This window comes from Mya arenaria, chromosome 16 (assembly GCF_026914265.1).
Source record: "Mya arenaria isolate MELC-2E11 chromosome 16, ASM2691426v1".
NCBI lineage: Eukaryota > Metazoa > Mollusca > Bivalvia > Myida > Myidae > Mya > Mya arenaria.
In genome coordinates this window covers 29,134,257-29,147,580 of record NC_069137.1, presented here as the reverse complement: position 1 = coordinate 29,147,580, position 13,324 = coordinate 29,134,257, and the positions used below count along the sequence as shown (strand labels likewise).

At 34.7% G+C, this 13,324-nt stretch overlaps 1 protein-coding gene across 1 annotated transcript in view; it reads right to left on the bottom strand.

Moving 5' to 3' along the window:
• Nucleotides 1-13,324, bottom strand: part of LOC128222040 (dynein axonemal heavy chain 6-like) — a 55,084-nt gene that overhangs the window by 27,561 nt on the left and 14,199 nt on the right. The window contains 19 exon segments of the mRNA XM_052930793.1: nucleotides 296-481; nucleotides 875-1,087; nucleotides 1,346-1,507; nucleotides 1,809-1,918; nucleotides 2,206-2,359; nucleotides 3,324-3,461; nucleotides 3,621-3,782; nucleotides 4,303-4,458; nucleotides 6,949-7,074; nucleotides 7,429-7,539; nucleotides 8,025-8,171; nucleotides 8,744-8,823; nucleotides 9,103-9,254; nucleotides 9,585-9,681; nucleotides 9,946-10,126; nucleotides 10,328-10,540; nucleotides 10,925-11,134; nucleotides 11,489-11,632; nucleotides 12,115-12,228. Coding sequence (XP_052786753.1) covers nucleotides 296-481; nucleotides 875-1,087; nucleotides 1,346-1,507; nucleotides 1,809-1,918; nucleotides 2,206-2,359; nucleotides 3,324-3,461; nucleotides 3,621-3,782; nucleotides 4,303-4,458; nucleotides 6,949-7,074; nucleotides 7,429-7,539; nucleotides 8,025-8,171; nucleotides 8,744-8,823; nucleotides 9,103-9,254; nucleotides 9,585-9,681; nucleotides 9,946-10,126; nucleotides 10,328-10,540; nucleotides 10,925-11,134; nucleotides 11,489-11,632; nucleotides 12,115-12,228 — 2,856 coding nt within the window.

Here is a 13,324-nt window from a genome sequence, read left to right as displayed (position 1 = left end):
CATTTATTATGTCTCACACTAAATCTAATATGCCCCGCATGCCATTCCTGTCTGTTTCATCCCCACCCGTATAATTTGCTTATCATTTTACTTTCTTTATAGAAAATTTACAACACTTGAAGACCACAGCGACACCTTCCTGTAGACAATGTCTGACAGTCTATCCCATAAGCCCCTGATGCTATTCCAGTCTCATTTTGTTTTACTCCCCTGTACTATGTTCTATTCATTAATACAAAATTTAAAAAAAAGCTTGTTCACTTGTACACTGCAACAACACCATAAGAAGACCTACCTGTACACAGTGTCTGACTGTCAGTCCCATAAGGCCATCACGCCATTCCAGGGTGAGCTTGTTGATTCCACCATATAACTCTTCCATCGTGATCGCCTTCGGGTTCAGGATGAACGTGTGGACAGGCTGATAGAACGGCTTTATGATACCTTTCTCGTGAAGGTTGCCACAGGTCTCAGCAAGAATCTGAAGATGGAAGATATACATATTGGTCACTGTTTGCACCACTAGTTTTTCTTCAGCTGTGAATTAAATCTTTAGTTCTGATGTACATGTACATTTGCAGTAATTATGCTGAAATTGCCTGTTAATACCTTGTTAATGGTCAGTATTTAAAACAATCATTAAAAAAATTTGTCCTTAAGCCAGTGTACTTGACTTTAGCGCTTCTTATTTGAGTAGGTCTGTTAATAATTAAGCGTAATTTTAAGTTAAACACATTGAGAGGTTGGTGAGATATGGACTAAATGATACTTTTACATAACACTTTTACCAGAATTTCAAAGGCAAACTCCTGAAATACGAAGCCATTACCCTGTAAGTTTGGTATCATCCCTCTGTTTATATCCCAGCACTTACCTTGTAAATTGTTGTTTTTCCTCCTCCTGTCGGTCCCACCAACATGACGCCATGTCTGACCTCCAGAGTTTCATAGAACTGTATGATCTTTTTCACCTGTGTTGGCAACACAACAAAGTTCTTTTCCGCGATGATACTTTCAATCTCCTCTTGTAGAATACCGTAGTCATGTTCAGGGATGTGAACCCCGGGGAACAAGTCAGAAAGGATAGCCTGGAATACAAACATAGCATATAATAATAGCATTTCAAATGTATTGATACCAAGTTTTTAATTATCATAAATATGTCTGGTAGTGTAATGTGTCTGTTTATATGTCAGCAAATGTGTCTTTCAATCTATTCAGAACTCTTATATTCATTGATTGACAAAATGCAAGTTTTGACTTACGAGTTGGTTGTATAGTTCATAAGCTTATGCAAGCATTTAACTTGAAAAACATTCTCTAGCAAGAAACAACCTGAAACAAACCTGAAACAAGATTGCATCCTGAGCCAAGAACTTGGGAAGGTTGGAATCCCTCAGGGCCCTGATGAGCACAATGTCTTCTTTCTTGTCTGGATTCTGTCGTTTCAACGCTCCCGCCATCACCAGCACAGACTTCACGGCACGCATACCAAAGTCATAATGGTCCTGAAACATTTGTATTAAATTTTAAATCTTTACTCATCAGCTAAATACAGAGTATGACATGACTTCTTTAGTTATATGCATCCAAGAAGTGAGGGTTATCAGAACTTCTTTTTGATCTGGTTGTAATCTTGAAACATTACCATTACCATTCAAATAAAAAGAAATGTCTCAAACAGGGAAAACTCAAAATTTCACATGTCAATGTGTGCACATTACAGATAATAATTATGGTAATACCACTTGGTTCAAAAGCTGCCATAGCAAATGTTGTACATTTTCTGTCTTGCCAAAATATTCATACCTGTTGTGACAGCTGCTCACTGCACAGCTTGTACATCTGTGTCATCTTCTGGGCGAGAGTTTTTGAAGACTCAAATCCTTCAGAGTACAGAATCACTTCAGCAATCAGGGCTGGAAAAGATTAATTTCCCCAAAATGAATCAATTAAGTCATGTAGGGTTATAAACAAAGAAGAGGGCATGTAATTATAGGCTCTGATTGTCTGCTTAGAACGCAGTGAATTCAAAACTTACTGCAGTCCTTGGTAATAAACACTGCATAATAATTTAAACTTAATGCTGTCTTGAGCAATCATAGCATTGGGAAGAACAGGGTTTTCATATTATCTTGAAGTCCTGTTCTACCGGGATCACCAAGGTACAAGGTGACAAACACAGCACAATATTATCTAAACTTACTGTAGTCTGGCACCATCATAGAAATAGGGCGGAACAGTGCCTTCAGATTATCCGGCAATTCTGTTCTGCCGGCGTAACCTGGGTTCATGGTGATAAACGCGGCACACGACATCACAAGTTTTATTTCACGTCCCTCAAACATGAATCGTTGCAGCTGAAAAGTATATACACAAAAATGTCAGTGATTTTAACATTTTCGTATTAGTCTTCATGAAACTTAGTCGGAATGTTTGTAAATTTGAAAATAGCTAAAACTGTTTTGTTGTTTTTTGTGTATTTTTAAGTTATATACACATGAGCAAAGCTTATATGTTAGTTTTTATTTTCTTCATTTGAAAGTTCATGGTAACATATCTAAACCACTAAAAATTAAAAAATATGTGAATTCAAAATTAAAATCAGGTTTTATTTAGATCTTTAGATCATTGCAAGGTTATTGATTATCAAAAAGTAAGAGCAGAACAGAACATATCTTACTACACAAAAAATGTATAGCTTTTTGTTTTCATCATATTTAAAAATAATAAGGATTGCTACAATAGACAACAGGAATACAACATGAACATTTTTAAAAATGTGAAGATGGTTTTATTGCCAGTGATTTGAGCTATATAAACTCTTTTCACAGACAGGAGAACATGATCATGGCAACCACGAACCTCATTGATTAACAATAGAAACATGTTGACTTCACAACATTATCATGTTGACTACACAAAATCATGTTACATTCACCTTTTCAACACCATATTTGTCAGCTTTCCTCTAATATTAATTTTGAGAGATCAGTGTTATAACAAACAATATCATGTCAGTATAATTTATCCAAGGACAGCCTAATTTCAATGACATAAAACGTAAAACATATATACACGAAATCATTTTTTTTTTGTCAAATAAAATACAGTTCAGTGTGTGGCTAGAGAATATATATATACATATACATACATATAGCCTTAAGTAAAACATTCACACAGAAAAATTAAGTGCATGTTTACCTTTGTGGCTTTAGGGTTCCTGATGAACAGATCAAAGAGACCATAGTGCCTTAACCAAAAAGGTTTTTCTGTTCTAGGTTAAGTATAAACTATTAACTTAGGAAGTTGTCCTTTGTTTACCTTTGCAGCCTTGGCGTTTCTGATGGTGATCAGCTGCTGAGCAATCACAGAGAGTACTTCAATGTCAATTCTGTTGAACTCGTCAAAGCAACACCAAGCACCCGAGGTTGCCAGACCGGAGAAGAAGCGACCCATCATCTGCAGCAACACAAAACTTCATTCATCACAAAACATATTTTTGAAAGAAGTATTCACATCATTTACCATGTGATAAAATGTTTAGCAATATGTGTTTTGAAAAGTGTCTGTAGAATATTCAAATAAAATTCTAATAACCATCACTTCCATCCCACATACCTTGTAGTCGAGACCATCGGAGCAGTTGAAGACGACGCACTGTTTAGCGAGGGACTTGGCGAGATCCTTGGTTGTTTCTGTTTTACCGGTTCCTGCAGGTCCAGCAGGGGCTCCTCCCAGGTCAAGCTGAAGTGCCCCCATCAGGCACAGGTAACAACGATCCTGGGAAATATATGAGAAAGTGTGATGGGAAACTGATGGCAAATATAGGATTATACATCGGGAAGTTGGTACAATGGAATGTAAAATGTGGGTAATGTTTCTGTATTTAACATTATACTGAGTTATTACTATAACAATATAATAATATACTAAGATACTGACCAGTTACAGCTTTAAGCTTTGATAAGCATCAATATTTTTAAATTTTAGCCCATTCTCATGTATAAATCACTGGCTGGAACATAATACCAGGTCATTTCCAAAATGACGTTACACTTTTGGCATAATATCATTGAAAAAAATAACAATTTAATGTAATTTATATCCAAGTTAGGCATATAATAAAAAGAACAATTGTTTGTTTCAGTGTAAGATTTTAATAAATTTCCCTTCATGAACACCAAAAGTAAATATTTTTTAGAAAATTTAGCTTTCAGTATTCACTCGGTGAAATATATTGGGATCTTACATTGAAACTAACAATTATCATCTATTGATTCTTCTTATGGCTTTAACCTACAGTGAGAGGTGTGATGACCAGCCTGGCAGATGCCCCAAGATATTCATATCCGTAGATGTAATTGGAGTTGGACATCTTGACCACACAGTTATCAAGCTCCGTGTCCCAGTAGTAACGTAGCTGCTTCTGCCACTCAAAGTTATCCACGGAGTCACACTAAAATGTGAAAAAAATATGATATATCCACCGAGTCACACTATAACATGGGAAAATAAGAGTTATCCAAGTAGTCACACTAAAACGTTAGTAAAATATGAGTTATCCACAGAGGCATACTAAAACATAGGGAAAATATCAGTTATCCAGGGAGTCATACTAAAACATGGGGAAAATATGAGTTATCCATGGAGTCATATTAAAACATGGCAAAAATATAAGTTATCCATGGAAACATATTAACCATGGCAAAAATATGTGTTATCCATGGAGTAATTTTAAAACATGGCAAAAATATGTGTTATCCATGGAGTCAAAATAAAAAAATGGTGATGAAGGTTTACGAGTTCTACACAGATAAATATTTCCCACTGAGAAACACTAAAACATTTTAATTTCCCTCTGCGTCACATTGAAACACAGGGAGCATATGAAGTATCCAGCGAAACAATATAAAACATGGGGAAAATGGGAAATTAACAGAGTCTCATTAGAACATGGGAACAATAAGCTGTCAACACAAAGTCAGACCTAAACACATGGGGAAAAATGAATTCCAGTCAAACTGGGATATGATAACTGATTATTTTTTCTTGAAATGTTCTGATTTGGAAAATTAAGTCATTAATATAGGTTTTTTTCATAGAGTTTCTGATACCATATACACAGAAGAATAAATAAAATGCGCTATTTATTACAAAAGTTGAATATAAAACTAACTATTGCACATTGCCTTAAGGATTCTTGATCCTTTTAACACAGTATGTGTGATTTGAAGGCTTTGTTCAGCAAACTTTTTAATTTGCAGTCGTGGGGAAATTTGCAAATATGACCGAAAATAAATCCTTTGCAGATTTCAACCAATCTACAGTATATGGATATATAAAACCACACTATCATTCTACTTACCGTACAATGTAACAGAGAGAACATCTAAATGTAGTTTGTGCAAACATTGGTTGAAAATATCAAGGGCCGTATTCACTAAAAAACCATCTTGAGTCTGAGTCTGAGACTTGACACAGAAATGTGAACTTTTAAATGTTTCTAAATATCTTTTATATACATTAATATTTGCTAGTGTCTACCTAGAAGATACAGCCATTTTTATCATTATTGCACTTGTAACAGCTGTTGAACAATAAAATGTGCAGTTTTGAGTCATGTGACTCATACTCAGACTCAAGATGTTAGTAAATATATGTCCATGACAATAGATGCCAATAGCAGGGTACACATGCAGGCATAAAAACTTTCTGTCTTTATTTTTTTTTTTAATCAGTCTTAAATAAAATGATGGGATTGCCCACAAAAGATGAAATAGCTAGGATAGCAGAAAATAGCATTTTACTATGATATCAAAATGGTCATGAAATGAGATAAAATATTGGGCCAAAAACTATAGAAAAGATTGTTATATCAATGATGACTAGATACGATTGAACATTCTAAAAATAGAAAAATTACTACCGGTAATTTAGGAAAATAAAGAGGAAAACTCTAAATTATCATGTCAGGAGTGCCTATAATTGTGACCTTTGACCACAAAACCAATAGGAGTCATCTTCTGACCGTGGCTAATGTGCAAACCAAGTCTGAAGTCCTTCAAAAGTTATGATTAGAAACAAAAGCTCCCATTTTTGTTCTAGTAAAGGTCACCATGACCTTGACCTTGACCCTAAAATCAATAGGAGCCATCTATCAACCATGGCTAATGTGCACGCCAAGTTTGAAGACTTCACATCCAGTGATTCATCAGAAAATGAAGCGTGACATTGACATTCTTTCCGACACATATGATCCTGCAGGATAAAGTAACCCCTATGTGGTTTGCAATGCTTCGTGGGTGACACCATCTAACAACATTTACACCTCTTATAGCAGAGTGCTGTCTAATAATACAATACAATATTGCATGTTCCAGATTCCATACATAAAACATACATATGAAGCTTGGAGAGTATATAATGAATATATGGCTGTGCAATCTTTTTCCGAATCTAAACATGCATCTATATGTAGTGAAATATACTTACACGCTAGAGAATGGATGAAAAAATATATGGAGTGTTTTCAAAAGTATGACAGATCATGGTAAACAAGTTACCAATCATTATATCAAATAAAGCGAAAAGGTTAACAAAATTGTCATTGAAGGGTTAGTAAACTCTTTTTTAAATTCATGTAAAACCACTTCAAAAGCAAAATGATGTCAATAATTAAAAGCAAAGGCTGTCAATATAAAAATATTGAGAAAAAAATATATCTTTCATACCACCACATGCCCATGAATTTTATGTTACATCAAGAAATGTTTCTAAAAGTATCCCAATACATAACGATATACTTTGTGTTCAACTTCAAGTTAAAATCAGTACTTACTCTTCAACTACTCAACATGAAATAATGCTAAAAATATCCATTTAACTTTAAGAAAATGACTAGAAATAACCTGTTACTAAAAATTGCATGTTACTATAAATAGCTAACCTTGCTTTTGACCATGCCAGTTATCATGTCTCTGCCGTGTACATCAATGGTGATCAGGGCACAGAGGATCGCACGTGACAGGGCAGGTAACTCTCCACGGACAATGGCTGCAAGCTCATTCAAATCCTGATAATTAAATAAAAAATATAAGATTACTGGCCAGTTATGTGACTCAGTTAAGAAAGGCCTCTTGAAAGGTACAAGGCACACATAAAGAAATCACCTGTCTTACCATTCATTGCATGATTGTTTCATCACTTCTTTTTAAGATTTTTAAATATTCTTTTTTTTTTCTATTTCTAAACTGCAGTTTGTTTTATCAGACTAAGTTAATTGAAAACAGCATGAACTATAAGTACAAATTTTGTACTTTCATATGATCAGATAAAACTATTTCTTTCATCTATTCCACATGAAGCTATAGCTGTAAAAGTAAATAACCAAAACAGTTTTTCAAAAGAGATCTCATTGAAAACAAACCCTGAAATTTTTCTGCTCAAATTCCCTCATTCCTTCGAGTCTGTCATAATCTCCTTCTAGAATCTCGGTGACATCCCGGCACCAAACCATTTGGGAAACTGTCAACACAACCTGGAAAAACACAGAAAATGTTGGTGAGCTAAACTTGTGAATCATCAGATATGAACATTGAGAAACTAGCATTGGGAAACATGGGATAATAACTTTGGGAAACATGGGATAATAACATTGTGAAACATGGGAAAACAACTTTAGAAAACATGGGGAATTTAATTGGGAAAGACTGGAAAATAACACCAGGAAACATTAGGAATTTAACAGGGAAAGATGGGAAAATAAGAAAGGGAAAAATAGGAAATTAAATTAAGAAATATGCAAAATCAAATTGTGAAACAAGGAAAAATACATTCCGAAACATGGGAAAGTAAAATTGGAAATTTGGTAACTTGACCTAGTTACACTTAAACATGAATTATAAATGGAAAACTGAATCTATTAGCCAAAATAAATTACAGTGCATAAATATTCTTAACACACAAGTCATATTTTATATTTTATTTATATAGTAGAAATTTCTAATAAAATCAAATACATACTTGTGAACAATGGGAGACGACCCATTCTGATCGTGGCCTTCTTTCAAAGTCGGTGATAGCAGACTTGGTCAGTTTGCGGAGGTTTGAGAACATGCCTTCCTCCACCTTGCCCAACCATTCCTCAACATTTCCTCTCGCCTTCAGGCCCTGTAATGGATACACCAGCATATGTGAAACATGGAAATCTCGCCTAATAGATAAAACAGCGTATGTAAAATATTTGCAAGCAAGTAAATTCTATTGAATACAGCAAATACCCTCTTGTGGGCTACACAAACTTACAACACAGACACAATAAGTACAGCAAGTGGAAACATTCAAGAAAATCCTTTGTATGTTTATTAAGGGAACAGAACTTTTTGATACATTCAATCTCAAACAAACTGTTTCATGTATAATTATTAATTGTCTGTCAAATTTATTTTATCTTTTAATATTTACCTTTCCATAACATTCTCCAGTTGTTATTGACGTAAAAGTTCTACTGAGCTTATATTGTGTGTTATTTGCCATGCTTATTTGAAATAAAACTAGTCCATCTAACGTTATGTTTTGAAATTTACTTTTCAAAGGGAGACGTTTTCATTCTCTGAGGGAGATCAGAACCAGGTTGTTGTTTGTTTACAAGCTCTACAGAGCTTATATTGGGTGTTAAATGCCCCTTGCTTACTTGAACTAACACTTTTGTATCAAACATGATCTTATGTTATGAAGTTTACCTTGCCGAGGGAGACCTTCTCATTCTCCGGGGAGATCATTGCCAGGATGTCATTGCTATACTGAATTTCATGAGGCTCTCCTGAAAAAAGAAAGTTCAAAATATGGCAAGGAAGAAATGCCATGAAACATTCTAGTTGACTCAAAAGCTCTTTACATAGAGCTTCTTTGGAATGTTCATGATTTGTTCACTTTAATTTAAGCTATTCTATCTGAGCCACAGACCTAGATGTATTAATTAAATAGCTGAAACCCCACACAATAAAGAAACATCAATATTTCCATGTTACCAAAAATCGTAATTTCAGATGGGTGTAATACCTAAATTAAATAAATATGCACAAAGAAATTTAGGACAGACCTTCAGGTGTGGATTTTCCATCTGACTGCTGAATTCCAAACTCCAGCTTGGCAATAGCGTCAAAGCACTTTCTGAGATGAGGCTGTACAGCCAATGGGTTTCTGGTCTGAGCGAGAATCTCCAACAGTTCATCGTTGGACAGGAAGTAGAATCTGAAACATCATGGGTAATCTTTTAATTTTTGTGTGTACCTTTAAATAGACATGAAACATAACAGATGATTTTTAGAGCTACTTAAGAAAGTTTGTGGGTTAATGTTTTGTGAACTTAAGCATTAATGTTTTTTATTTGTGGGTTACACTTTCTGTAGTCTTTGGGATAACTTTGTAATTTTGTGATTTAATTTGTGTGGTGATCAAAATTTTCGGTTTGGGGAAAGCAGTGGTAGCCATCGATAATAGGGATACATCTAACTGTGAATCTCAAGGAAAAATGATTCCCGATACCTTTTAATATATTTTTATGAATTCACTTAAATTTACCTCGGGAAAATGACTCTCTTGGACTCCAGGTACGCCTCCAGACATTTCTGAATCTGGTCCAACAGTGCATTGTTGTTCTGGAATGTCTCGAGTAACCCTGAAAATGTAAACATACAATTCAAATGGTTGATTGGTTTCACAATTGAGCACAAGTTACAAGTAGTTATGAGTTATAAAGTGCATATCATTGTTTCAATAAATTTACAAACATACATGCAATCAAGTATGGGTTTATCATCAAAACTTAACTTGCACTAGGTAATGATTTGCTGACCATTTGACAAATCAACAATTTTAAAGCCACATGCTCTCCCTAGGTTGATCAAAGGGGGCAATACAAACCTTAAGTTCAATTACTAACCTGGCTGTGTGCCTGCACGGATAGCAGATGGTACTTTATTGACCTTCCTCATGATGTCCTTGTATGATTTGTCGACCTGCATGAACATCTTGGCCTCTGCCGGCAGCTGGCGCTGAATATCGGGGGCAGAGAATATGCTCTCGAGGTACAACCAAGCTCTCTGGCAATTCAGCCACTCATCCTGTGGAAAAACAACAACAAGTATAGTGTTGATTAATGTTGCAGCTTGGAATATTTTCTGCTTGAGTATTGTCAAAGCGGCTAACTATTAATATATGATGAGCAGAAAATGAACTCTTTGACCTCATATTAAGATTTTTTTTTAAATTCTGAAAATATATCAGTAGTGTATAACCTGACATTGTATGGTCAAAAAACTTACCAGAGTCTTTCCAAACAGGTCCAACTGTCTCTGCCATTCATCGACCCTGGACTTGATAGGACCCACGTGTCTGGAGCTGGCGACGGTTGCAATGTTGATATTCGAGTCATCCAGTAGCTGTTGAATATCGTCCGTCCCGCCAAGGATGAAAACATCCTTCGAATCTTTGTGTTGCAAGACTGTGAACTCAGTGGCTTTCCATGAGTCCTCAACCTAGGGAAATTGATGTTATTTCATAACTATTTAAAGATTCATATCATTATTATTATATTTTTAGATTGACCTATTACTATGATTCTCTTACTGAATGTATTAATAATATAAATTCAGGGAAATTTTCAACAATTTTCTGAGACCTGGATCAAATAATCCCATTTTGCATGCTTTTGACATATTTAGTATTAAAAAGTATACCATTATTTATATGAGCCGTTGTGTGCTCATAACTTATCCATGAATAACTAAATATAATATAAGATAATTAATCTCAGGACCGGAAAGCAAAGTGTCATACAATCACATATAAAAGCTCATACAAGCTAGTATTTATTGTCTGTAGCTGTCTAGTGACTTAACACAAGTCTTATCTTATCTTACCTTCCTCAGAATTCCTTCCAAGCTGGCCTCGGAACTTGCTTGACCAGATATCTCCTGCAGCGTCTCAGCTTGTTTAAAGGCATTAATGTCCACGAGCTTGCCAAGTGTGAGCGGGTCCTCGGGGGTGAACTTGTACTCTAACGTGTTTTCTATGATATCCCAGTGACGCTGTTTGAGACAAGGGTTCCTCAGGTCTGTAATCACTGGCAACTGGAATTATGTGATTACAAAGAATGAATAACTTCCCTCCTCAATGAGTTCTTTAATATTTCTCTCCATGAATTATTTTAAATTATGGATTCATAATTTAATTTTATATGTCATTATTTACTTACACCTAATGATAACATACTCGTTTCCATGTTTTTTTATCTACCATTCTCTACGATTACATTATTAGTCAATTTTTCAACAACTTATCCTTCAATCCAAAAACAATAACCCACACTTTCTTCTCTTGACCATTTCTCTTATAACCTCAATGTTTTCCTTCAGTTTAGGCACCACACCATTTGAATGCAAACTTTTCCCCAGCCTTATATACTTTCCCCATGAGTTACCTACCCTCTCTCTCATAAGCTCGACCTTTTCCTTCAGTTTTGGGACAACAGCATTTGGAGGTAAGCCCTTTTCCAGCTGCATTACAGACTTGGCATATTTCATTGTTGTAGTGTTCATGCCCTCAGGGTCCAATGTTTCAAAGCCAACCTGTAGTATAAACAACATAATTATGTGATGAGAATCATGGACAAAATCATGTTTTTGTGTTTTACATATGCTTATTCCTTGTCTTAAATCTATAATCAGAAATGATCAGAAATGAAAATTGTTTTTAAATAATACGATATAAACTCCAATATCTGATTTGAACTCTTGTTTATCAATAAACATGCTATACATTTTATCTTTTTTCATGTTTATACCAAGTCATCAAAGAAGTTACAATGTGTTTTACATTTAATTATACCAGGTCATTTAGGAAGTTCCATTGAGTTTTAATTATGTTTATATCAGGTCATTTAAGAAATAACCATGTGTTTTACGTGTGTTTATACCAGGCTTTGTGTATAGACTCATAGAAATAACCATATTTTTTACATATGCTTATACCTGGCATTAAATTAGCATGTTTTAAATATGTTTAACAAGGTCATCTTAGAAGTTAGCATATGTTTTTCATATGCTCATACCTGTGTCCAGTCTGTCAGGAGTCCGTCCCACTCATCGATGGCATTCCACAGCAGGTCCTTCAGTTTCAGTTCTGCGTGTGCTTCTTCCAGGGCATCAAACTTGGTCACCTCAACCTATATATAGTAACAGAATGTATCAACTTATATATAGTAGCATGATGCAATCAACATGTGATAAAACATGTATTTAGTCTATGTGGTAATTAAAAGCCACAAGAAAGTTTCTGATAAAATTAATATCAAACGATAAGACCTTCTATCATTATTTAAAGAATGGTGGAATTGGAAACAGTTTTTGCCACAGCAATTGATGACATCTGTGTACGTGTACCTGTCACAGCTAACCATTCTAACTACACTAAAAGCAATGTCACACAACAAATACGGAATGTACATTTTTTGACATGTTGACATTTACTCTATATCTCAGGCACCATACAATAAAATATATAATGGCATAACAACCATTCATAATTTTATGCACAATACAATATCTTTTTTACAAATATCACAATGAAATACCACTGTCCAAATACAATTTACAGTAGAATAATATAGATTGTTTTAAATTTGTCAGCTCCTTTTATCACATTTAATTAAATTGGCTATTTCTGCAGAGACTATTTTTGTGTGCAATGGAATGATCATTTACGGACACTGGTAAATTTCTACTGTATTAGATTTAGTGATCAACATATTTTTGTCCAATCAGAAGGCATCCAGTATTCACAATTGAAAATAGATTTATTTTAGTAGATCAGCAGTCAGCCTTTTATTGATTTAAATCAAGTAAACTGGTAGATATGAACAGTGGCTGGCCCACTAAGTGGGTGGTTTACACAGTAATATGCAGACCACTAAAAAGGCTGAAGGTTGTTAGTATGTACTTACACAAAATATACTGCGTCGCATCAAACCATTTATTTTTTCTAAGTACACACTAACAACCCTTAACCATTGCTTACAATCTACAACCTCGATGATTTGCAAAAATTGGCACGAAATTGAAACAATCCACAATACGCTATTATATGTAACAGCCATGATTCACAGTACAAGAACTGATATACAGCATATCAATATAATACTGTACAATTATTTGGCCAGCGTCCTTGTTTGTTTTTAAACTATGTAAAAACAGCTGAAAAGTAAAGATCAATAAAGTTAAATGCTCAGTTCACTTTTGCTCCAATCTTATTGAGTGAAGGGC